Source organism: Pholis gunnellus, assembly GCF_910591455.1.
Source record: "Pholis gunnellus genome assembly, chromosome: 13".
In the NCBI taxonomy this organism is placed as follows: domain Eukaryota; kingdom Metazoa; phylum Chordata; class Actinopteri; order Perciformes; family Pholidae; genus Pholis; species Pholis gunnellus.
This window is the reverse complement of record NC_136540.1, coordinates 19299864-19324090: the sequence shown is the minus strand read 5'-3', so window position 1 is coordinate 19324090 and position 24227 is coordinate 19299864. Positions and strand designations below refer to the sequence as shown.

The 24227-nt window shown below is 40.3% G+C and overlaps 1 protein-coding gene across 1 annotated transcript in view; it reads left to right on the top strand.

Annotated features, from left to right (window-relative positions):
* Positions 1–8975, top strand: part of dlg2 (discs, large homolog 2) — a gene marked incomplete at both ends in the record, with an annotated part of 233690 nt that extends 224715 nt beyond the window's left edge. Inside the window, 7 exons of the mRNA XM_079171139.1 lie at positions 113–209; positions 2190–2240; positions 3920–4021; positions 6170–6342; positions 6591–6700; positions 7336–7427; positions 8869–8975. Coding sequence (XP_079027265.1) covers positions 113–209; positions 2190–2240; positions 3920–4021; positions 6170–6342; positions 6591–6700; positions 7336–7427; positions 8869–8975 — 732 coding nt within the window. The remainder of the gene's footprint in view (positions 1–112; positions 210–2189; positions 2241–3919; positions 4022–6169; positions 6343–6590; positions 6701–7335; positions 7428–8868) is intronic.
* Between the last annotated feature and the right edge of the window lie 15252 nt (positions 8976–24227).

Sequence of the window (24227 nt, the reverse complement as noted above, 5' to 3'; positions counted from 1 at the left end):
GGGGAAACAGACATTCAGTTTTCTTGACGTCCCACTTTCTGCAAGCCGTTGTTTTGTCTGCATGAACGTGACAGATATACCTGTTTGCCCCATGCTTTCTCTCCCTTCACAGTCATTCAATGACAAACGTAGAAAGAATTTCATCTTTACGCGAAAGTTCCCATTCTACAAGAACAAAGAGGGTGAGCAGGATGGCAGTGATTCGGACCGTAAGTAAGCTCACAGACACACGTGCTTCCACGCAGAGAGTCGGTGTAGGTGACATGTAGGGCTGATAGGTGACACACAGCTGTATTCCTCTATCCATCATTCCCTGTTGTCTTTGTTTTCTGTCTCATTCTGTTGGACCACAGTCAGACACATTCTGGCTCAGATGCTCATCAGTCAGCAGGAGAGAAGCCAAGTCAATGCTGTTCACTTTGGTGGGATGCCTCCCCATATGGTGATACTGTACGACCCAGTTTCCCTTCAGAGATGATTTAGGTTCAGTCTGAGCAAGCCCACGTGTTATCATCATGTAGCTGCCTCCCCCTGCTGGCTGTTTAGTGTCTGGACAGAGACAGATCTGTGGCCCTGCAGCTCCCTCCTCTCACTGCCTCCAACCCTTTGCTTATGTTGCGGCTGTCCTCCCTTCTCTCTTTCTTCTGTTCTGGCTCTCTTCGGACGGCCAATAGGATATCCTGGGGATAGGTGATGATGGGTATGGGACAAAGACATTCAGTAAGTTGGTCCAGGAATGATTCCTCATCGCCGTTTACCTCGATCCTCCCACAACCACAGCCTGTTGCATGCTGCATTTGTTGGATTTGTCTTGCTTCTCAGTGTGCAGTGTGACTTCTGTCACAAGATGTAAAGCAGGTTTATTAAACTCAAGGTTTGGACAGCATCTCTCCGGTTGGTTTTATGGTAAAAGACGCCAATTGCCCATTGAGGAATACTCGGTCAAAAGTCACGTTCGGATTTCTTGTGGATTTACCTCCTTTTTTTCTCTTTTTTTGTGAACCTGGATTGATATTTTGACTTTTATTATCATGATTAATACAATTAAAAGTATCTGATTCAAGTTAGCATTCTTTATAATGTATGACTTCATTTCTCTTTCTATTATATATTATACTATTTATATTAATATGGCAGACAGTCACATGGTTCCAAACATTTTGGTTTGTTGAAGCAGCACCGGTCCTACAGGTCGCACTCTGTTAATGAGCCTCTACACTGATTATTGTGTCCCGGAGCCTCCCAAGCGTTTAATGGCATGCTGAATGTTTTTTTTACTTTTTTAAATTGCATCCCTTAATGACGCCTTTCCTTAGATGTTTATCATGTTTGATGCATGCTTGCATGACATTGGCATAAACAACTGAAGTGTTTTTGTAATTGTGAGCATGTTCGTTTGAAGCAGAATTTTGGAGCATTTCACAATGACGTCGTTCGTTTTGTCAGTTAATCTGTAATGTGTTGGAGTTGCAGTCATTTATATACAGAAATACAGTGTATACTTTCGTATTGATCTAAGTGGAAAAGTTCATTTGAAACCAAGAGTCTTTACCCACTAATCAGGGTTACTTCAGGATTTCCTTGTGGAAGCTGAATACTTTAGGGATTCCTGTTTTATTTTTATGGTGAGTTTTCTATCACTCGATGAGTGAAAAAAGATTTCTTAAAAGTGTTTTTCAACAAACCTAATATCAACTTTTCTCATTGGAAGTAACAACACCATAAGCACAGCTAGAACATCACACAGAACTCAAATGGTTTCCTAAATGCATATACATTGATGTTCAAAAAACATCAGGAAATGTTTAATGCCATATTGTATCAGGTTTCCTGAGGTCTTGAAGTCAGTCAATTGGAAGGCTGGAGAATCGAGAGGTACTAAACTTGAGGTCAAAATATCAATAAATGGTTAAAAGTGAATGAAATTATGGTTCATTATTTGGTTCATTTTGAATTGACAGTTTACGATGTGATTCATTTATTTAGCATGAGCTTTATATATGCACTTTTATGTCACCAGAGAAGTCAACTTTTATGTAGGTCAAACAGTAAGATAAAAAAACAGGGACATTCGTCTGTAACATGCTGCCATGCTTGTGGCTTTGGGCCAAATATGGCATGTAGTTTATGTCAGTAATGAGTGTCTGTCCTAATTACATACTAATATTGTTCACTATGTGCCCCACCAGGGAGTCTAGAGGATGTCATTCTGTCGTATGAACCTGTGATGCGGCAAGAAAGTAAGTTACTTAAATATGTCATCAAAGCCGCATGAAACACGGTGTTTTGATTTGTAGTAACGACTAAAACCATAACGTTAAGTAGCATATAGAGCCAGAGTAGGCTAATGAGTCAAGCTAGCTTGCAAATTCCAGCATGCTTTAATGCTACACTGGTTACAGAAAATGAGCTAAACAGTGGCCTGGTGGCAGGTAGCAGTGCTGGGTGTAACAAGCAACTATCAAGCAACTATCAAGCAACTTCCTGGCTTCAAAGTAAAAGCACTTCCGGTTTCAATACAATCACAATCAAAGTAAATCAGATCAATAAAACAATTTACAACAGATGTAGACTGTCCTAACCCATTCATGAACATGAACACAGATTAGAAACATTCTAACTTCATGTACAACTAAATACAAGTGAATGAGGCACCCTTCTAGCTTCATGAGGAACTTCCCTCTCTCTGCCAGAAACAGAAACTGTTGTAACCACGATGTGTGTATGAAGTGGCAACTGTTATAAACAACAGTAATAATAAACTACACAAGTAACAAAGTGAACAGTGAGTTGGCAGACTCATTACAATTACTCCACATTGAACAGGCATATGGAGAAAAATCTGATTCAGAATCTGGTTATGGCCAAGTAGGTTTAGGTAGGTTCATTTAAAAAATATTTATAACGTATCCTTTCAAAATAAAAGAGCTTGGCAGTATTGTGATAAAATATACTAAAGGGAATGTGCAAACGTTCACAGTATTAAGGATACAAAGAATATACAGAGAAACTAAAACGTAATCCCATGCTTTTTTGGTTGCAATTATTAGTTTTTTGTAAATATCTTCTCTTTTTTAACTCTGATGTTTATAAGCTGCTTTGTTTTTGTAACAGTCCTAAATATTTCAACACTTTCCAAATGAAATGAACACGTCTAATGTTTTCTAGACTAGTTGTTTAATCCTAAATACAATGTAACCTTTAAATTGTAAACATCTGTATGACAGTGGTCAGCTAGTACACGAGGCTCAATTTAGTGAAAAACAATGAAAAAGTACATCTGAATCAAACGAAGTAACATCCTAAATAATCTTACATATAAGTATTCATTTTATGTTTTTTATAAACATTAGCTGTGAGTTTAGTGTTTCTCTTTTAATTACCAGACGTTCCAGCAACTACACCCGAATCAAAATCAGAATCAATCAGACTTTGTCTGACACCAGTCTAAACCTAGCTCATGTTCCCTATTAGTGGGTAAACAATAAGAGTAAGAAGGATCTCACAGCACTTCCTGTAACTGTTACCCAGAGGACGTCTCAGAGGAAGAGTTCATACGATTGTCACCAACATGATACAGTAGCTGTGCATTGAAAGTTCCTAGACACTGCAGGATACTGTAGTATAGATTATAGATCATTCAATTAACTAACATATTATATCAGATATGATGCTGTGTGCTGGGACAGACCAGCGCTCAGCAGGAATTACATTGACTTTGGTCCATTATTGTCCATATCATGCTATCCATACTTGTTATATATGTGTATATATGTATATTGTAATGCATCTTTGTACACAAACAAGAACTAAAGCGCCCCTGCACACAAAGCATGAAAAATAACTTTCATACGGTTTACTTTCATGCATAAAAAACAATCAGTGTTGTCTTTTAAAAAGTCTTTGTTTTCTCTTCCAGTTAATTATGCCAGACCCGTCATAATCCTCGGGCCGATGAAGGACAGACTCAATGATGATCTGATATCAGAATTCCCAGACAAGTTTGGCTCTTGTGTGCCACGTAAGTGTTTAATGGAAATAAAGCAGGAATTTATTTTGAACAGTGAGATTACGGGTTGTATTCATGCTGTTACATAATGAGAGTTGTAGAATGGCATGATGTTATACTGATGGTGAAATCATTGTCTGTGTTTATTGATGTGTTAACCTGCTGCTTAATCAGTCATGACCATGATCATATGTGGAGTCAGTGTCATCCCACCACTCTTCTCTAATGTACTGCACTTTTACCTTTAAAGGAATGCTTCAGCCACAAAATGACCATTTGTATATTAATTACTCACAGCGTGTTACCTTGAATTTTTGAAGAAAACTTTTTTCCTGGGTATCTCCACGGTGAACGGAGAATTGAAAATTTGACAGATGAGCTTCTGTCATGAGGACAACACCACTGTGAAACTAGAGGCTCTGATCACTCACACAGCGCTAAGGGAAGACATTTCTAATGCTGCTTATTTCTCACTATACATGATTTATCTTATACCATGAATTGGATTGTACTGTTTTTGGTTCACTGTGGATCTAAATATATATTTTTATGTTTTGTCAGAAAAAGCGGCCCATGTAACTTCATGTAATGAACTTAATTTGTGTGTGTGTGTGACCCCAGTTTACTCCATTTGGACTCATCCTAAAGAGAACAGCTGACTCCTCTCTGTGTGTGATGTGTTCTCCATGAGCCAAAGCTGTTTTTCTTTTGCATGTTTTCATTTACTTATCTCTTTTATTTCAATATACCCTTCAAACCGTATAAAGCTGCTAACAGTTCAGTGCACCAAGGTGAGTGAGTGGATGAGCTCTGTTCATTCTTTCTTCCCTTTGTCTAGAGAGTGAGTCTTGAAGTCTTTTGTTACGATAAATACCTCGACTCCTTTTATCTATTTGGAACTACTGTTGTGTATAATCAGTTTGAAATTTGACGCTGGTGTTATACCTTTGTAGAATAATAATTATCAGCCACCTTCCTGTCTTTAAAGATATCCAGTGAAATTTGCTCAAAACCTTTCTAGCACATTGTGTTTAACAAGGAATTCCTTATTTTCCAAAGCTCTATACATTTTCTGTTTGTAGCTCATAAGTGAAGAATCCACTCCACTTGCTCTTTGTGTTTATCTAATTGATGAAGTAACAAAGTAAAAAGAAACGTGTGACTATACATTTAGTGTCCCGTTTCTCTGTTTGCTTAATAACTTGTGCAAATTTCATGACAAGCTCTGATTGATGTGAGTGGATATCTTTAAAGGTTAACGTGTAGCACTGTTCTTTTGAGGATTCAGCCACCGAACGCTGGTAGCAACAAGGTCAGAGCTGGTAGGGTTAGTTACAGCACAGAGCTGTCCTAATAAATAAACCTGCTTTATTGGAGCATAACTTAAAGAAACATCGGCACCAACAATCTCAGTGTTGTGAGAAAGACTCTCCACAACATTAGTTTGTGGTAATTACAATAATTACAAGTCAATTCAAACTTTATTAATATAGCACATTTCATACACAGGGCAACACAATGTGCATTACATCAGCAATAAAATACAGTACAATACAAGCACACAAGTGCAGAATGAAAATCAGAACAGGGTTTATTGCCAAGAAGGTTATTTACATACTTGGTGTTGGGCCCATAGAATAAACATATTAACGATGTAAAAATACAGGCAATAGTACTCATAAATATAGAATAGTAAATTGCCATAAAAATAATTGAAAGGTACTATACGAATAATACTATAACAAATATGTACAGTCCAAGTGTATTTTGGAATGAGAAATCTGTACCGTTTTCTGCAGAATGTGCATAAATATTGATCAGTAGATGTGCAAAAGTTCACAGTGAAAAGAATATGTGCAATGCACAGGGATAATAGTCAACAGGTGTGAGTGCAGTAATACAAAGAATCAATGCAAAATATACAAACACACACACACTATTGTGAAAAATACCCTGATTTGGGGGGGGTTTATGTGGCCTTTTCTCGAGAACACGGTAAACACAACACCATTTGAAGACAGCCTCCCCTGCTTTAGAGTTAGATGAAGGATGGTAAAAAGACCGGTTCCTGTGTACCATGTTCATAAAGTATCCACTGGTCTCCTTATGACATTATAGTTTCTAAGTTATTAAGAGCTTACTCTCCTCCTTGCACCAAAGATACCACTCGGCAGAAGAGGGACTACGAGGTGGATGGGCGAGACTACCACTTTGTGACGACCAGAGAGCAGATGGAAAAGGACATCCAAGAGCACAAGTTCATTGAGGCGGGACAGTACAACGATAATCTCTATGGAACGAGTGTCCAGTCTGTGAAATATGTGGCTGAGAGGGTGAGACTCTCATGTTTAAAGCTAAACCACATGGAAGGACCAATAAATGTATCAATGTAACGTTCAGTTCTTGCGGTGTAAATAGAAGTATATTGGATATATGTTTATCGACCCGGCTGCTCTGTGATATCAATAGAAGAAAAGATCTAGTTTCTTTTACATGATGGTGTTTAGACCAGGAGGTTTTGCTTTTATAAACTTTATAGTGTGTGTTGTACATCTCTTGTAAATTCATGCCTCTGTCTCAGGGGAAACACTGCATTCTGGATGTGTCTGGAAACGCCATCAAACGACTACAAGTAGCACAACTCTATCCCATCGCCATCTTCATAAAACCGAAGTCTATTGATTTATTAATGTGAGTATGCATTTGTTTCCCTTTGATAATAATTCAGATAATACAGCAGCCTGTTTACTTTACAATTTGTTTTATATTATTGAAGATGTATTAGAATGTTGCAAGACTTTACTTCAAGTCCCACATTTATCATTTATAATTAAAAATGTATAACACACTTATGTAGTCGTAAGTAGATAGAAATGTCTATTAACTTAATTAACTGTATGTAATGAATGACAACATAGTACAACAGTTGTAATAATATATAATATGTCTTTTTAGGTGTTTATCTGCTTATAACTACATTGTAGCATGTTATAAACCATTCATTAAATGTCCGTATACTGCTTATAAATTATAAATAGGGAAACTTGATGTGTTACTTTGAATTCTGTTCAGTCTCACAACCGTGGCTCTTGGGCCATGAGAAATGTGGGAGACACACCATTTCAACTGTTTAACTTAAGTACTTGAATAAGTTGAGAACCAGGTTCCACGTGGAAACAGGAGGAACTGATCGACACCCTGCACAACAATGAAATGCAATGCATTGAAATACAAAGACACTGCTGAATAATATAACAGCAGGTGTCGTCACAGTTGTCAAATACAAATCAGATCCAGAACCATCTGTGGCCTTTCTCACTGTACAGGGACATGAATAAGAGACTGACAGAGGAACAAGCCAAGAAGACGTTTGACAGGGCGATGAAGCTGGAGCAGGAGTTTGGTGAATTCTTCACAGGTATGATTTTAATACAAGCACAAATTCAGAAGAAGCCGTTTATATTCAGCTTGTCCCTCACTGCTCAAACACAGTATGAACACATAAGGCTAGCTGGGTGCTTGATTAAAGGCTCTCCTTCCAGCTCGCCTCAGAGCAGAAGCAGTGAGAGGGTTGTGCTCACATGGCACAAGAGGCCAAAAATATCGCAATTATCGTAGAGATTCTCTCTGAGCCCCATCCAGACTGGACCTGTCAGTTTACTTTGAAGATGACTTCTGCAATTATAAAGGGAACAACATTGATGATATAAGAGTTCAAACTTTCAGTGATTCTAAACAGATGTGTTAAGATTACGGCATGTGTAAACACGTCTGTATCAGTGATATGATTCTGCAGTTTTTAACTAACTTTTATTAAAGTGGTCAAATATAAAGGAACTTAATATTACTTTTTGGTATCTGAAATCCAACAGACTGTTTTCTATTGACACTCAGATGTGGAATCATTCGATGTAGGAAGACATGTTAAAGTGCCTATGTGTTATTTCTTTATGTAATACTAGCATATTTCACTAACTCTTTCTATGAAGCCCATGTCTATAATGCATTATAAATATATTTAAAATGCATTATAAACATTATTCTTATAACACTGTATAATTGTAGTTATTAGCACTCGTGAATACAACGACAATAATCAAAACACATTATGAAGCATTTTGAGCAGTTTCTACAAACAAAGACTTTTTGCCATTTCAATCTGGGTAACACTATATGTCTATTATACATTATACACTTTTGTTATTAAAGCAGTCATTATAATGTGATTACGATTTATTTTAAATGGTCATTGATTGCTTTATGTAAAGTGAAAAATTGTGAAATTAATTTTGACTTTCCTGAATATAAACGATGACCACAAAATCCCATCATATTACATGATAACAGTGATTATAATGCATTGTAAAAAATATAATGTATTACAACTATAGCAATTATAATACACTATGATCCTTACAAAAAGCAGTGATCAGCAATTATGAAGTATTATGATACTTGACCTTATAAGTCATTATAAAATGCTTTATGATGTGATATGATTACTTTTATAAAGCATTGTATTCATGAGTGCTTATAATTATAATTATACAGTGCTATAAGCCGATTATAAAGCATTATGGATACGTTTATAATGCCTTATAGACATGGGTGTCATAGATAGTGTTACCCATATTTCAATGGCAAAAGTCTTTGTAGAAACTTCAAGCTGCCACAGTGATAATTAATGTCAAACACGTGGAGGCAGGTCAGCAGGGCCTTTTATTCTGTCAATAGAAATCTTTGACAGCTGAGAGGCTTCATGAGTGAAAAGGTGCATGTGTGACTGTAATCATGTAAATGTGACGTACCTGTTCTATACAAAGTTCCACAGTACATAAAGAGTTCCCTTTGCTTTGCAGCCCTGGTTCAAGGAGACACCTTAGAGGACATTTATAGCCACTGCAAACAGGTGATAGAGGAACATTCAGGACCCTATATCTGGATCCCCTCGAAGGAGAAACTATAATAACTCTGGAAGGGAGCCTGGACTGCTAGAGACTACTAATACGTTTGTTGTAACATATGATAACTGTATGGCGATGACTTCATAAATATCTATTGTATTATATGTTTCATGTGTTGTTTTTTTCACTTTTGTTTGGTTACTGCTTCTTTCACTCAACATGAATGTTCCTGAATGTATTCCACAAAGTGTTAGAGAGTTTTAGGTCTTGAAACATGAACCATTTGTATGTTTGTTGATTTTGATTTGAACACAGAGAGAAGGAATGTGATGAAAGCTAAGTAAATGTGGAGAGTGTGTCCACATCTGCACTGTGTGGGAGCTGGAGGTGGGCTATAGTGCAGACGTCTGTGCTTCGCTAACATAAGAAGGAAAGTAGGTATTCCTACTGAGACACCCCCTCCCTTCACACTGCACCTAGCAAAGAATCATATGAAGGTTAATGTTTTGTCTGATTTTGAGTCTATGCATCCCAAGGAACACAGCTTTGCTTTGTGTTTGTTTACAGCTTCTTTTCCTTCTTGAATTACTGTATTTATTTCTCTGACATGACGTTGAGGATGTGTGAGGAAAATGTTTTGTTCGCTCTAAAACTTTCATGATTTTTTAAAAGATTTAATTTAAAAGCACATCACTCATCCAGCTGTTGCATTGACAATGATTAAAGGGAGAAAGCTGTTATCAGCAATGGAGATGTAACACTATATTTTGCTACTGAAATTACTAAGGGGGGCACAAAAGCACAGAATTATTTATTACTGAAACAAACTTTGATTAAAAGGTCATTTACAGAGCATGTTTTATTTGAATGATGTAGTATGTCGTGACTGTGTTAGGGTGGATGTGAACTTTATGGTGAAAGGGACATTTCATGTTTTAGGTTTTGGAGTGGAAAGGGTAATTTAATTTAATACTAAAACACAATTTTGTCTTTTGAAACAATAATAGCAGGACAGTGGAGAATAGGAATTCAAGTATAAAAGTATAAAAACAGAGCAGGCAGAACATGAAAGTAAAGTGAAAGCATACATTTTACAAAATGCAGTTAAGTATTAGATATTGGTATTCTGTGGCAACATTATGAAGTGAATAAGGATTTGGAAGACTAAAACAGGTGAGTTCTTCAACTTGAGTTTGAAGCTGATACTGATTCAGTCAGCCTGAGTCATAATGACAGAGGTTAGATAATGATTGGATTCATAGCTTAGGAAGACCCAGTCTGACCCTGCTCTCTGGTTCATATCCAACATCTTGGTGTCTCCCTGTTGAGCCGCAGTGGGTGGATTGTAACATTGTAACACAAAGCAGGATATTTGTACTAAAAAGACTTTGGAAGATACCCAGCTGATTTGTCTAAATCAGATTAGTTTCAGATAAATGTTTTAATACATTTTTGTACAGAATGAAGACTGGATTTTGTCCTCATCACTTAATGTCCAGTATGAACAGGATGCATGACTACAGCAAGCAAACCCTGATTCAATGTGCATATGGGCACCTGACTATTGTTTTAAGACGAACAGGAAAAATTGTGAGCCTGTCCTTTAATTTTTAACATTTAAACTTAGTAATCATGGACACAAAGTACAATATTAGACATGTGTGTCCTCAGGCTAAAACACTAATAGACACCAACAGAGCTACAATCACGTCAGACCCCCTCCAAGTTTACCGTGAGACAATTGCAATCTCACTTATGAGATTCTTCTTAGCTGGAGAAACGATGACTCAACAACCCTTCGAACTCACACCCAGCCAGGCAACGACGTTCATCAGAACAGCAGACAGGACAATAATCCTGAGTGAGCCACAGAGAGCAAGGAAGCCTGAATACAGCTCTCTCAGACATATTACAGTTTGTTGTAGAAGTGGATGAGCTCTGATGTCCTGAGCAGACACTGCACGATACAGTGTATTCACCAGTTTACTTCACAGTTTAATCCCCAGTTTACTCCCCAGTGGCTTGCCTTGTTTCAAAGGGCATGAAGTAAAACAGTACCTCGCTTTGTTAAACGTCTAAATCCCTTATGTACTTAAAGCACTCAGAATGAGCAAGGAGGCCTGAATACAGCTACCCGTGTAATAACCCTCTTATTCTGTTATACTGCAACGCCATTGGTCGTTAGATTTCCATGACAACAATGTGTGATAGACTGTTTATTCTAGTATTCCTGCTATTTGATTTAGACAGCATGTTTCACAAACCTGTTATCAAGTAAATGTAGTAGTCACATTGAATGCTGGTGTGTTTCTAATCAATGGGACATTTCAAAAGTGCACTTATTCATTGTTTTTAGTGACGAAAAGAGGCACTGTATGATAACAGTAATGAAATCCAATTTACAAAGCAAATATAATTCAAAACCACTGTAAGATGGCACTGTGCAATCTGAGAAGACTGAACCCTGACCTGTTTGTACGGACCACATATTGCACTGTAGTAGACTGCTGAGCACTTAAATCACACTTCTCTAAAACAAGTGTGTACTTTGAAGATGAAAATGTTATGTACAGATAGGATCGTGTTTCTCTCCTCCCTCGCAATGAATTGGTTGAGATTTGTGGCTGATGGAAAAGAAAAACACACTATGTCAAGATCAACACTAGTGTTTCCTTTTATTTTTGCAATATGTTTCAAGATATATGCCATCATTGTTTGCAAACTTTTCATAACGTATTGGTCACCACTTGCCTTAACAGAGTAGGTTTACTGTATATCAGAGATGAAAGCTTATAAATGTACACATTTAATTGAATCTCCCTTCGCATCTAAACTTCAGTGAAAGACAGCGATCACATCTAAGGTGTCATTATGCAGAAGGTGTTAATGCCTGATAAAGTAACATTATATTTTGTAATTTTATCTTAAAAATGAGCATTTCTGTGGCAACAAGAAAAACATTTTTAAGTGGTGAACGCTTGGACACCTCAATATTTTGATCCTTGTTTCTCGATATTATTTTTGGCCAGCGATATGATGACATGTAAAAGAAAATATATCTTCATACAGTGGCTTGATTCTAATGCTAAACCACCTAATACATTACTTCCAAAGGCATTGTGAGCATTGAAACACATTAACAGGCCAGTGGGGATTTTTGTGTGGAAATGTAAAGGATGTCTGACCTATGCATGTTGCAACAGTGTTCTGTTTCCTCTGGATGTACAATATTCAACACAACTGAAGCAGGGAGGTACTCGCTGTGTGATCAAACTGCAAATTTGAATCATCCAATCAGATTTGTGTCTATTTTAAACTCAAATAAAAACGCTGTTGTAAGAGCTGGTGTCCAAGCCATATGATTTGGTCAACACATTCGAGCACCGACGTATAGTCGGTAGCGTAGGACCTATTGTTATTCTAATGTTTATTATTAGGGCCCGAGCACCGACGTAGTCGGAGCGGAGGACCTATTGTTATTCTAATGTTTATTATTAGGGCCCGAGCACCGACGTATAGTCGGAGCGGAGGACCTATTGTTATTCTAATGTTTATTATTAGGGCCCGAGCACCGACGTAGTCGGAGCGGAGGACCTATTGTTATTCTAATGTTTATTATTAGGGCCCGAGCACCGACGTAGTCGGTAGCGTAGGACCTATTGAAATTCAAATGTTTATTGTTAGGGCCCAAGCACCGACGTAGTCGAGGTGGAGGACCTATTGTTATTCTAATTAGGGCCCGGGCACCGACGTAGTCGGAGCGGAGGACCTATTGTTATTCTAATGTTTATTATTAGTCGGAGCGGAGGACCTATTGTTATTCTAATATTTAGGGCTCGAGCACCGACGTAGTTGGTAGCGTAGGACCTATTGAAATTCAAATGTTTATTGTTAGGGCCCAAGCACCGACGTAGTCGAGGTGGAGGACCTATTGTTATTCTAATTAGGGCCCGGGCACCAACGTAGTCGGAGCGGAGGACCTATTGTTATTCTAATGTTTATTATTAGGGCCCGAGCACCGACGTAGTCGGAACGGAGGACCTATTGTTATTCTAATATTTAGGGCTCGAGCACCGACATAGTCGGTAGCGTAGGACCTATTGAAATTCAAATGTTTATTATTAAGGCCCGAGCACCGACGTAGTCGGAGCGGAGGACCTATTGTTATTCTAATATTTAGGGCTCGAGCACTGACGTAGTCGGTAGCGTAGGACCTATTGAAATTCAAATGTTTATTGTTAGGACCCGAGCACCAACATAGTCGGAGCGAAGGACCTATTGTTCTTCAAATGTTTATTAGGGCCCAAGCACCGACGTAGTCGAGGCGGAGGACCTATTGTTATTCTAATGTTTATTATTAGGGCCCGAGCACCTCCGCCACGTAGTCGAGGCGGAGGACCTATTGTTATTCTAATTAGGGCTCGATTACCGACGTAGTCGGTAGCGTAGGACCTATTGAAATTCAAATGTTTATTGTTAGGACCCGAGCACCGACGTAGTCGGAGCGGAGGACCTATTGTTATTCTAATTAGGGACAGGGCACCGACGTAGTCGGAGCAGAGGACCTATTGTTATTCTAATTAGGGCCCGGGCACCGGCGTAGTCGGAGCGGAGGACTTATTGTTATTCTAATGTTTATTATTAGGGCCCGGGCACCGACGTAGTCGGAGCGGAGGACCTATTGTTATTCTAATATTTAGGGCTCGAGCACTGACGTAGTCGGTAGCGTAGGACCTATTGAAATTCAAATGTTTATTGTTAGGACCCGAGCACCGACATAGTCGGAGCGAAGGACCTATTGTTCTTCAAATGTTTATTATTAGGGCCCGAGCACCGACGCAGTCGGAGCGGAGGATCTATTGTTATTCTAATGTTTATTATTAGGGCCCGAGCACCTCCGCCACGTAGTCGAGGCGGAGGACCTATTGTTATTCTAATTAGGGCTCGATTACCGACGTAGTCGGTAGCGTAGGACCTATTTTTATTCTAATTAGGGACAGGGCACCGACGTAGTCGGAGCGGAGGACTTATTGTTATTCTAATGTTTATTATTAGGTCCCGAGCACCGACGTAGTCAGAGCAGAGGACCTATTGTTATTCTAATGTTTAGGGCCCGGGCACCGACGTAGTCGGAGCGGAGGACCTATTGTTATTCTAATGTTTATTATTAGGGCCCGAGCACCGACGTAGTCAGAGCAGAGGACCTATTGTTATTCTAATTAGGGCCCGGGCACCGACGTAGTCGGAGCGGAGGACCTATTGTTATTCTAATGTAGTCGGAGCGGAGGATCTATTGTTATTCTAATGTTTATTATTAGGGCCCGAGCACCTCCGCCACGTAGTCGAGGCGGAGGACCTATTGTTATTCTAATTAGGGACAGGGCACCGACGTAGTCGGAGCGGAGGACCTATTGTTATTCTACTTAGGGACAGGGCACCGACGTAGTCAGAGCAGAGGACCTATTGTTATTCTAATTAGGGCCCGGGCACCGACGTAGTCGGAGCGGAGGACCTATTGTTATTCTAATGTTTATTATTAGGGCCCGAGCACCTCCGCCACGTAGTCGAGGCAGAGGACCTATTGTTATTCTAATTAGGGCTCGATTACCGACATAGTCGGTAGCGTAGGACCTATTGAAATTCAAATGTTTATTGTTAGGACCCGAGCACCGACGTAGTCGGAGCGGAGGACCTATTGTTATTCTAATTAGGGACAGGGCACCGACGTAGTCGGAGCGGAGGACCTATTGTTATTCTAATTAGGGACAGGGCACCGCCGTAGTCGGAGCGGAGGACCTATTGTTATTCTAATTAGGGACAGGGCACCGACGTAGTCGGAGCGGAGGACCTATTGTTATTCTAATTAGGGACAGGGCACCGACGTAGTCGGAGCGGAGAACCTATTGTTATTCTAATGTTTATTAGGGCCCGAGCACCGACGTAGTCGGAGCGGAGGACCTATTGTTATTCTAATTAGGGCCCAAGCACCGACGTAGTCGGAGCGGAAGACCTAATGTTATAGAATGTTCCCAAAGAATTTATACGATCAACTTCAAATTTGGTCAAGATGATCTAAAGACATCAATGATGAAAAGTTGCTAAAATGGTCTACTGACATTGAACTACCTTCGTTTTATGTGGCGCCCATGTCACGCACATTTCGTGTTGTAACTCCAAGGTACTTTATTCAATCTGCCCCAAACGTATGCATGATGATTATGCAAACTTATGCATGATGCTGGTCCAGGGCCCCGTTCCTCGTATGTGGTTCAACTAAGTCGATCAAATGTCCTATTAGCCAGCTTAAATTAACCCGACGATTGAAGTCAGGCTATCTCGGTTTCTCAAAGGCTGATCTGCGCTCAAACAATCTCGTTAATTCGAACCAGACTTCAGTAATCAGGATCCTTGCGCGTGCCCGTCCTAAAAGGGGGAAGCGTCGATCACCGAAACCATGATTTTCTAACAGTACAATGGCAAATGAATTCAAAGAAAGAGCCTCTTTTTTTCTCCGCTGACGAGCAGGAGATGATCATGAACTCATATGAGGAATTCAAGACCATAATCATGGCAAAATCTAACACCGCCACCGCTGCGAGGGCTAGACAATTGCATGGCAAAATATCGCAGACAAGTTAAATGCATAAGTGTTGGGAAAATGTATCGGCTAATTTTAAGTGCCTCATCACCCCAATCAATCATATATACAGGACTGTCTCAGAAAATTTGAATATTGTGATAATCCCCATACGTGTGATTTAGTTTACTGAACCAAGCTGAGTGTTTTTCAAGGCTCAGGAAACCCTTGCAGGTGTTTCGAGTTAATTAGACGATTCAAGTGATTAGTTGAATACCCTACTAGTATACTTTTTCATGATATTCTAATATTTAGAGATAGGATATTTGAGTTTTCTTAAGCTGTAAGCCATAATCAGCAATATTAAAAGAATAAAAGGCTTGCAATATTTCAGTTGATTTGTAATGAATCCAGAATGCATGACATTTTTGTTTTTTTAATTGCATTACACAAAATAAAGAACTTTATCACAATATTCTAATTTTCGAAGACAGTCCTGTATATATATATATATATTTCTTTAAATGTGCTGCTGGCAGTAGGCTTAATGGAATGCATCATCTAATGAGATCTTATAGCGAAAATAATTATCTCAACTCTTTCAGAATAAGTAGATAAAAACAAGCCCAAAGAGTATCTAATTGATATGAATTAATAGATACTTATGAGGATATATGTACTGTATGCGCTTGTGTATCATGTACTATGTGTATATAAATGTATGTGTAGATTACCATATAGAATAGGAGTTTGAATATGTGTGTGAGAATCTGTGTATGGGCGGATCAGTATGTATGTATTATTCATAATCAGAAATTCAATCAATTGAAGCAGTGAAAAGAAATTGTGTGTGATTCTCTCTATTCTTATCATGAGTCCACCTTAAAACCCCTTGGACCCGAGCGAGCCCCATTTGGGGTTTACGAGATTTTTAATCTATCTATGCCAAAATGATGCCAAACAGCTCTGTTAGGATAGATTGTACAATATGAGTGACAAATAAAGTGAAATATATAATTATAAAGTATATAAAATGAGAATTTTGCATGTTTTTGTTTAGATAAACACCTATAATTGGGGTTTGCTTCACTTTATTTACACCAAATATTTTTGTGAGGTACCTGCACCCTTTGTGCTATGAATTGGGAATGTTTTTAGGCTAGCCAGGGCCTCATTTAATAAATTACAGTGCTTTTTCTTCAGACAAACTTGGGAATTTTCACTGTTTGCTGTGTTTGCTGTGTTCAGCTACTATTAACCAGTAACATATACACAATATTTACTCATCTCATCAAATCTCACAATCGTGTTAGTGTTATTCAAGCATCAACATTTTTAAAATAGACCTTGTAGTTACAGAATTGTAGTCTCTTTTGTATGGGTTACAATTTTCGAGAAAAGGCCTAAAAAAGGCTTAGGGTCCAAAAGGTTAATCATTTTCTCCAATAATGATATGCTGTGGTGTAGGCTACTAATAACACTGTCATATCATTATGAGTGCTTCAACCCTCATGTAACTAGTTGCAACCCAGCCATCAAGAGGACACGGGAGCAAGTAAAAACTAAGCACACAAACATTCAGAATGGTGAGTCAATACAATATGTGCCATGGTAATGTAATGAACACATCCATAAGTGTTATGGGATGATGTAGTAGGTGGACACAAACTCACGCCACACAGCAGGTTAAATCCACCAAAGGACTTTATTTTGAATATGCAGAAGGAAAAAACAAAGGATAAACAAACTAAAGACGGCGGACAAAAGGTCACTCCCTTTCTCCACTGGAGGCAGGAGGGAAACTCGACCGATGCCGGAACAGGCAGCCTTCGGAGACGGGAGTGAAACTCAACCAATATCTCTCCTGGACACGGCCTGGAGGACCAGGACGGCGCGACTGTGTGGAGGCCCGGGGTCCGACACAGTAAAGGAAGAGGCACAGGGCTTCGGCGCTGAGCGGTAGAGGAACAGAAAACAAAAGAGGGGTTACGATCTCCAATGACTCGGACTTCCGACTTACGTAACCAGACAGGAGACCAGACTGGTAACCGGACGGACTGACGACGCGTCGGAGAAACGCCGTGGTATTTAACACAGCCGGTGGCGATCATCGGATTGAGCTACAGCTGAGGCGAGGGGCGTGGTCGTGGGCGGAACACGGGGGTGAAAACTGGCTGACACAAAAACAAAACATAAGCACATGGCCCTTCATAACAAACACAGACAGGGGAAAAACAACAGAGGAGCACACAGACGGGAATCCTAACAATAAGTTTCTTAATCGCCAAATAAACGTTATGAACAGCACGGCATGCAGCGGCTTTCCCGATGTTCTCTGCATCACCGACACTGTACAAACATGAACCACTCGCAAAACAGCGCGAGGCTGCATCCAGTCTGTGAGACAGTAGATGCTCGGCTGCAGCGTGTGGTGTTCAATGTACGGCTCGAGAAGGTCTTTAAATAAATGATTCCTTGTCGGCAGAATTGATAGCGCTCGTACAGGAAGTCATCATGATGTGATAACGGATCTTGGCGATGTCAAAGAACTCTCTCCCTATAAAACGTTAATCTGACTAATATCGCTTCCTCATCGATGGAATCTCTGAGGAAGGGAGCTGACACTTTATTCCGGGGGAGTGGCAGCTTATCCAGCTCACTTAAGTTAGCCTGCGCTGGAGCAGGTTCAAGTTTATGGATGTGTTGCTATGATTTTGCCAAACTTGCTTCGTGGAACCGAAAAGCCTGATTTATGTCATCTTATCCTGAAAATTATCCGGCTAACTGAGTTAGCCACGTACGAGGAACGGGGCCCAGGCCTGAGCACTTTTCCATGCCAACATTTTCAAAGTTATAGCGCCACCTACTGGCAAAAGGAAATTACAAGTTTTATACTTTGATGTACTCCGACTAGGAAGTTGCCCAGATCAGTCTCAAATTTGGTAAGGTAAGCCGTAAGACAATAAAACTGCCTGTGCCAAAGCACACTGTATATAATCCATCGGGCTTAATCATACTAATAAGTCATCATAATCAATCATACATAAAATGTTTTATTTTCTACAAACAACTAAAAATAATTTTTTTCTGGGTCATCAGACAGCTGGGCGCCCCCATCAATGTCTCTACCACCATCTCCGCCTCCTTCTACGCCTCAGTCACCTATGAAGGCAAATCACTGTCAAAATCCGAGATGAGATCCATGTTTTCCGTATTTTATTTTAACGAGCGCTTTTATATCACTTTATATTTTATATCCTTCTCGCGCGATCAAAAGTCCTTCGAAGCTTAAACCTGCTCGTAGGAGGCAGAGGAAAGGTCAGACTCCCGTTCCCACTAGGCCGCAGCGATCCCCCGTTCCCGCTGGGCTAACTACCTCCAGCTCCCAGTGTCTGGTCGGCGATCCGACCGACTCCAGCTCCCCGTTTTTCGGTCGGCAATCCAGCCGACTCCAGCTCCCTGTGTTCGGTCGGCGATCCAGCCAACTCCAGCTGTCACCTCCGAGCTGTCACCTCCGAGCCGCAGCCGGTGGTGCCGGAACTGGAGGTTGCTGCTCCTCGGAGACGGCGGCAGCGGGAAAGGGGGATCGCTGCAGCCCAGTGGGAACGGGAGTCTGCCTCCTACGAGGGTTAACAGGGCAGTCCGTCAGGTCACGGTTTGCCTTCTGGACACTCCGAGGCCCTCCAAAGGCAAGGCGGGTTCCCATAAACTGTTCATACCACCCAGGGAGACGACACTCCAAACGGTGGCCTGCTGAGTCCATTTCTGGCCAGATCATTCTGTCACGGGGCATGATGGAGGACTCAAACGCAGACCAGGCAGAGTAGCGTGAAGCAGGTATTTTAATGCACAGTGTAATCCAACAAGAAACTTACAGGACACGACAGGGAATCCACGGACAAGACAAGAGACGAGGGGGAAAAACCAGCAGGAACGAGACAGGGCAGACAGACGGGGAAACCGGGAACAGGACGAGCAAAAACAGGTGGGTAGACATGAAGGAATGATCTGGCAAGGAGTGACTGAGGGGCAGGAGTTTATGTAGAGGTTTGAACAGGTGAGGGGAGTTGTGCTGATGAGGGGGAAGTATTTGATTAATGATCAGAGGCAGGTGAAGGGAATTAGACTGAGGGAGTGACTGACAGGTAGAGTGAGGAGGGTGTGGAGCTACACAAAGACACACAGAACACAGAGGCAAAGCCGAATCGTGATAGTACCACTCCTGAGGTGTATAAATGTTGCTGATGAACAACGAAGCATCCCCATTCTAACATACGTCAGGCCACACTACACATCGCTCTTGTTAGGAAACAAAAGCTCCTGTTCACAGAGAGAACTCGCCCAACCCCCTAGCCATGTGCTCCTCAATCGCCTCTGAATCAAAACAGCAGGTTTAAGTCAAAATCTTAATGGATTTATTATCCATACAAACATAAAAACAGTTACAAACCGAATCAAACTATCAATAACAAAACAAACATATAATTCCATGAAATCTGAGGCCCCGTACGGGCCACACGACAGACAGGTATGGCTGCCCCATGGCCAGGAGGAGGTCTGATCCTCTCCTGGGATTCACAGCTCCTTGTCCCTCCAGAGTCTCTGAAATGTCTCATGTTACACCTATCAATCATCTCAGTGATTGGCTGACATTCAATAAGCCCCTCCTGGGCCGATGACCCATTGTTCTTCAGGTTCAGACACCTCTGCTCACAGCCACCTTCGTCCATCCCCCGCTCCCAGCACATTTCTCAGACCCCCTCACACAGACATTTAATGCATGGAATGTCTGTTTATTTATATTTATATATTTATTCCTGTTTAGGCCAGCAGAGAAGGCTTTGCAGGCCCTGACGGCCCACCACTGGTGTAATCTGATATTTATCCCAGGGGTTTTTAAACAAAATGAGATAGTTTGTGTTTAAACTAATAGTATGACTAGCTTTACCTTGAAGAAATACATTTTGTACTAAATATATACAACTGAGATTTCTATGATGTACATATTTGGTAAAAACATTTTGAACTTCTATGTTATTACTGGCATCGTTGTTCAAATCGTCTATAATGAGTAGATTGTTTTTGTCGGGAGGGAGCAGTACGTCGTCACACAGAGACTTGGGTAAACCGTCTACAAATTTGATGTCTCTTATTTTAAGGAGTTGGTTATATAAAGGCTGCCAGCAGGAGTAAATGTAAACTATATTATCAAAACTGTGTGAAATAACCCTTGAGTCATTTTCAATAATGTCCTTGACAAAGAAAGTCTTACCTCCACTCCAACTACGTCGGTGCTCGGGCCCTAATAATAATAATAAACATTAGAATAACAATAGGTCCTCCGCTCCGACTACGTCGGTGCTCGGGCCCTAATAATAATAATAAACATTAGAATAACAATAGGTCCTCCGCTCCGACTACGTCGGTGCTCGGGCCCTAATAATAATAAACATTAGAATAACAATAGGTCCTCCACTCCGACTACATCGGTGCTCGGGCCCTAATAATAATTCCTACAGTTTCAATAGGGACCTTGCGGCCCAACGTTGTCGGTGCTCGGGCCCTAAAAACAATATTTTCATACTGTATTTTAAATAAACACCTATCCTCAGAGATTCCAAAGTAACTAAAAATAAGCGAGACATGGTTAATGATGAAGTACGGATTTATGGCTGGTTCTGGCTGGCTCGTTCAATTTCAATCCTGAGTAAGGACATGGCATGTAAAGTAAAGTTAAGCAGGTGGAGCAGGGAAAAAGAAAATAAATCTTGAATTGCCTTTGTGCTTCTTTGTTTACGGAGACCGGAGACTAAAGAAAGTTGAATCCAGGGATTTGAAATGTGGATGAACTGTGTAGGAGTAAAAAAAAAGAACAAAGACGATAGAGGAGAAAAAATAGGTCAATCACTCTCTATCCCCAAAAGTGTAAAAAATAAAAGCCCCTCTGTCTCCTCTCTCTTACCATCACCCTCTCTGTCTGGCTAATCAAAACCAGATGTATGAGCACGAGGCTTTCATTCAACCTCCTCCTTCTTTCCCCTTCCCTCCCTCTCTCAACTTCTGTTTCTTTTTCTCTATGTAGGTTTCCTCCTCATGCTCAGTGCCTCTCTGTTCTCCCCTTTGTCTCCTCCTCCACTCTTGCCTCTCTCCCCTTTGCTCTCTGGCAAGGCAGGAAATACTACAGGTTTCTGGCCCTGAAGGGAGCATGTTTCTTTTAACCACAAACAGATGGAGGGACGAAGAGGGAAGGGATGAATATGAGAGTGAGAGGATGGTGGCTGGGAAAATGTTGTTGATACTAGATTGGTTTCAAGATTAAAAAAGAGCTTCAAATGTTTCATTTGTGAGGGGTTTTGTTATTTGCAATTGGAGCAGAGCTTATATGAGCCGTTCCTCCTCTTCTTTTCCTGTCCTCTTTTTCTCTGCTTTCTCTCTACCACTGGAATGAATGTACATGGGCAGCTGGAACTGAATCCTAATGTCATAAAATAGCCAAGCTCATTAAAACCCCCTTGCAATTCATCTCTCTGGTGCACACACACACACACACTCACACACTGTAGGATCTCAATTACTTTCCCAGACAGAAAAAGGTTTATTATGTATATATACTTTATTGGTACAAGTAGTATACTTTAGTTATAGCAACATTTTTGTAATCAACCGTAGCACTACAAGAAGTAATCATGGTGGTCATACTAGTAAAAGTTGTACATTGGTAATAGTAACAGTGTAGTAATAGAAGCAGTCGCAGTAGTAGTTGTAGTAGTAGTGCCAATAGTTATAGTAGCAGTAAGTATTGTCAGTAGTAGTATTATCAATTTGAATAGTTGAATAGTAATCGCGTTAAAATAGTAGTTGGGGTAGTAATAGCAAAAGTAACCTAAGGGGTGGTATTTGTTGACACTGTTTGGTCAGTTTGGCGTTATATAAGCCGAGGCATTATGAGCCTCTCAATTGAAAAAATATCCAACCATGGTGGAATTTTGGAGATACTACAGCGGTGCTCGAAAGTGAAATGTCCAGAGAAAATAAAGGCTGAAAGCAATGTAGTGGCAGTTGTGTCCTGCAACTCAGCTATTCAACAACTATGCTAGGTGGCTAGCGCTGATGTTAGCATGGTGTCTCAAGACAATGGCGTTAGCCAAGAAGTCAACATGCAGATCTCCCTCTTGCAAAATGCCAGTTTTGAAGAAGAGTGACATTGTAAAGAAACTGGACTTTAAGGAGTTAATCAAGAATGTTGCTGCCAAGGAAACCTTCGTAGACACTTCTTAGGGTAAGTATAGTCTTGAATATCAATGCTAATGTTACTATGGCATTAATATGCAAGTGTCACAGGGCATGGTGGAGGACTCAAGCGCAGACCAGGCAGAGTAGCGTGTAGAAGTAGTTTTAATGAACAATTCAAAACCAACAGCAGACTTACAGGCACAATGGGGCATCCACGGAAGAGACACGGGAAGAGGGGAGGAAATCCAGCAGGACAGGAAAGAGGGCAGGCAGACAGGGAAACCAGTAACTGGACAAGCCGAACGGGCGGGTAGACATTGCAAGAATCTGGCAAGGAGTGACTGAGTTTATGAAGAGGGAAGAACAGGTGAGAAGAGTTGTGCTGATGAGGGGGAAGTGCTTGATTACTAATCAGCGGCAGGTGAAGGGAATTAGGCTGAGGGAGTGACTGACAGGTAGAGTGGAGTAACACAGACACCCAGAACATAGAGGCAAAGCCTAATCGTGACAGCAAGACTGTTTATGCTCCTTGCAATTCATCTGGTGTGGTCTGTGGTATTGATGGTATTGTTTGCAGTGTTGTAGAAATATTGATAATTTTCCCAGGTGAACTGAAATTGCAAAGTGTGACATGTCATACTGTTTGAGAGATGTTTGTGTTATTTGAAAGATGTTTAAATGAAATTAAAGGCTTGGCTTAGCAGTATCACTATGTGCAGAGGTAAATCGGTTCGTTATGGTAGTGGATATATGGTTTCGGGCAGCAAAAGGGCTAATGGGGTTAGCCAAACCTAGGGGCCAATGAAAGGATTAAATCGCTCCTGGGTGTGCAGTGTAACACCAAGCATGATGCAATAAAGAAAAACACGCACGATCGTTTTGGTATTTTCTAAAACAAACACTTTTATTTCATATCATACATTTTGTCAAACAAATTTCATACAAAAATAAGCTAATAGTTGGTTGGCCGGTGCACTTTAATTGATAATACTGTTAAATACTCAAGTGACTTTGTAATGATGCATTCTTTGGGCATTCTTTTTGCAGATTTGTATTAGTCTGCAAGTAGCTTACTATTAACATTCAAGTATTTCAAGAATACTTAACTTTGTGAGTGAGACATTTGATCTCTCCAAAACTTTAAAAAGATTATTAAAGATAAATCTTGATGCTGCGGTATTCTGCTGGTTTGTGTCTGCTGCTAGAAGCTGGTTAAAAGTCGGTTCTTTCAACAATAACACTATCTCATCCACAAATTCCAGACAAAATGTCTGGCAATACATTTGAACTGTACTAACAATCTACTCCTCCACATGAATTTATATACGGTCACATTTTCCCAAGTCCTACATTTATTTCCAACAACAATATATATAATAGCTGTATGTTTATGCAGAAAAACGTGTAAAAAGTACTACCTTATGGATGTTGCCTTGAGTTATCATCCTATTTAAATAAAGTATGACTTAAACATTTAAATAATAACAGGTACGCATCACTTTAG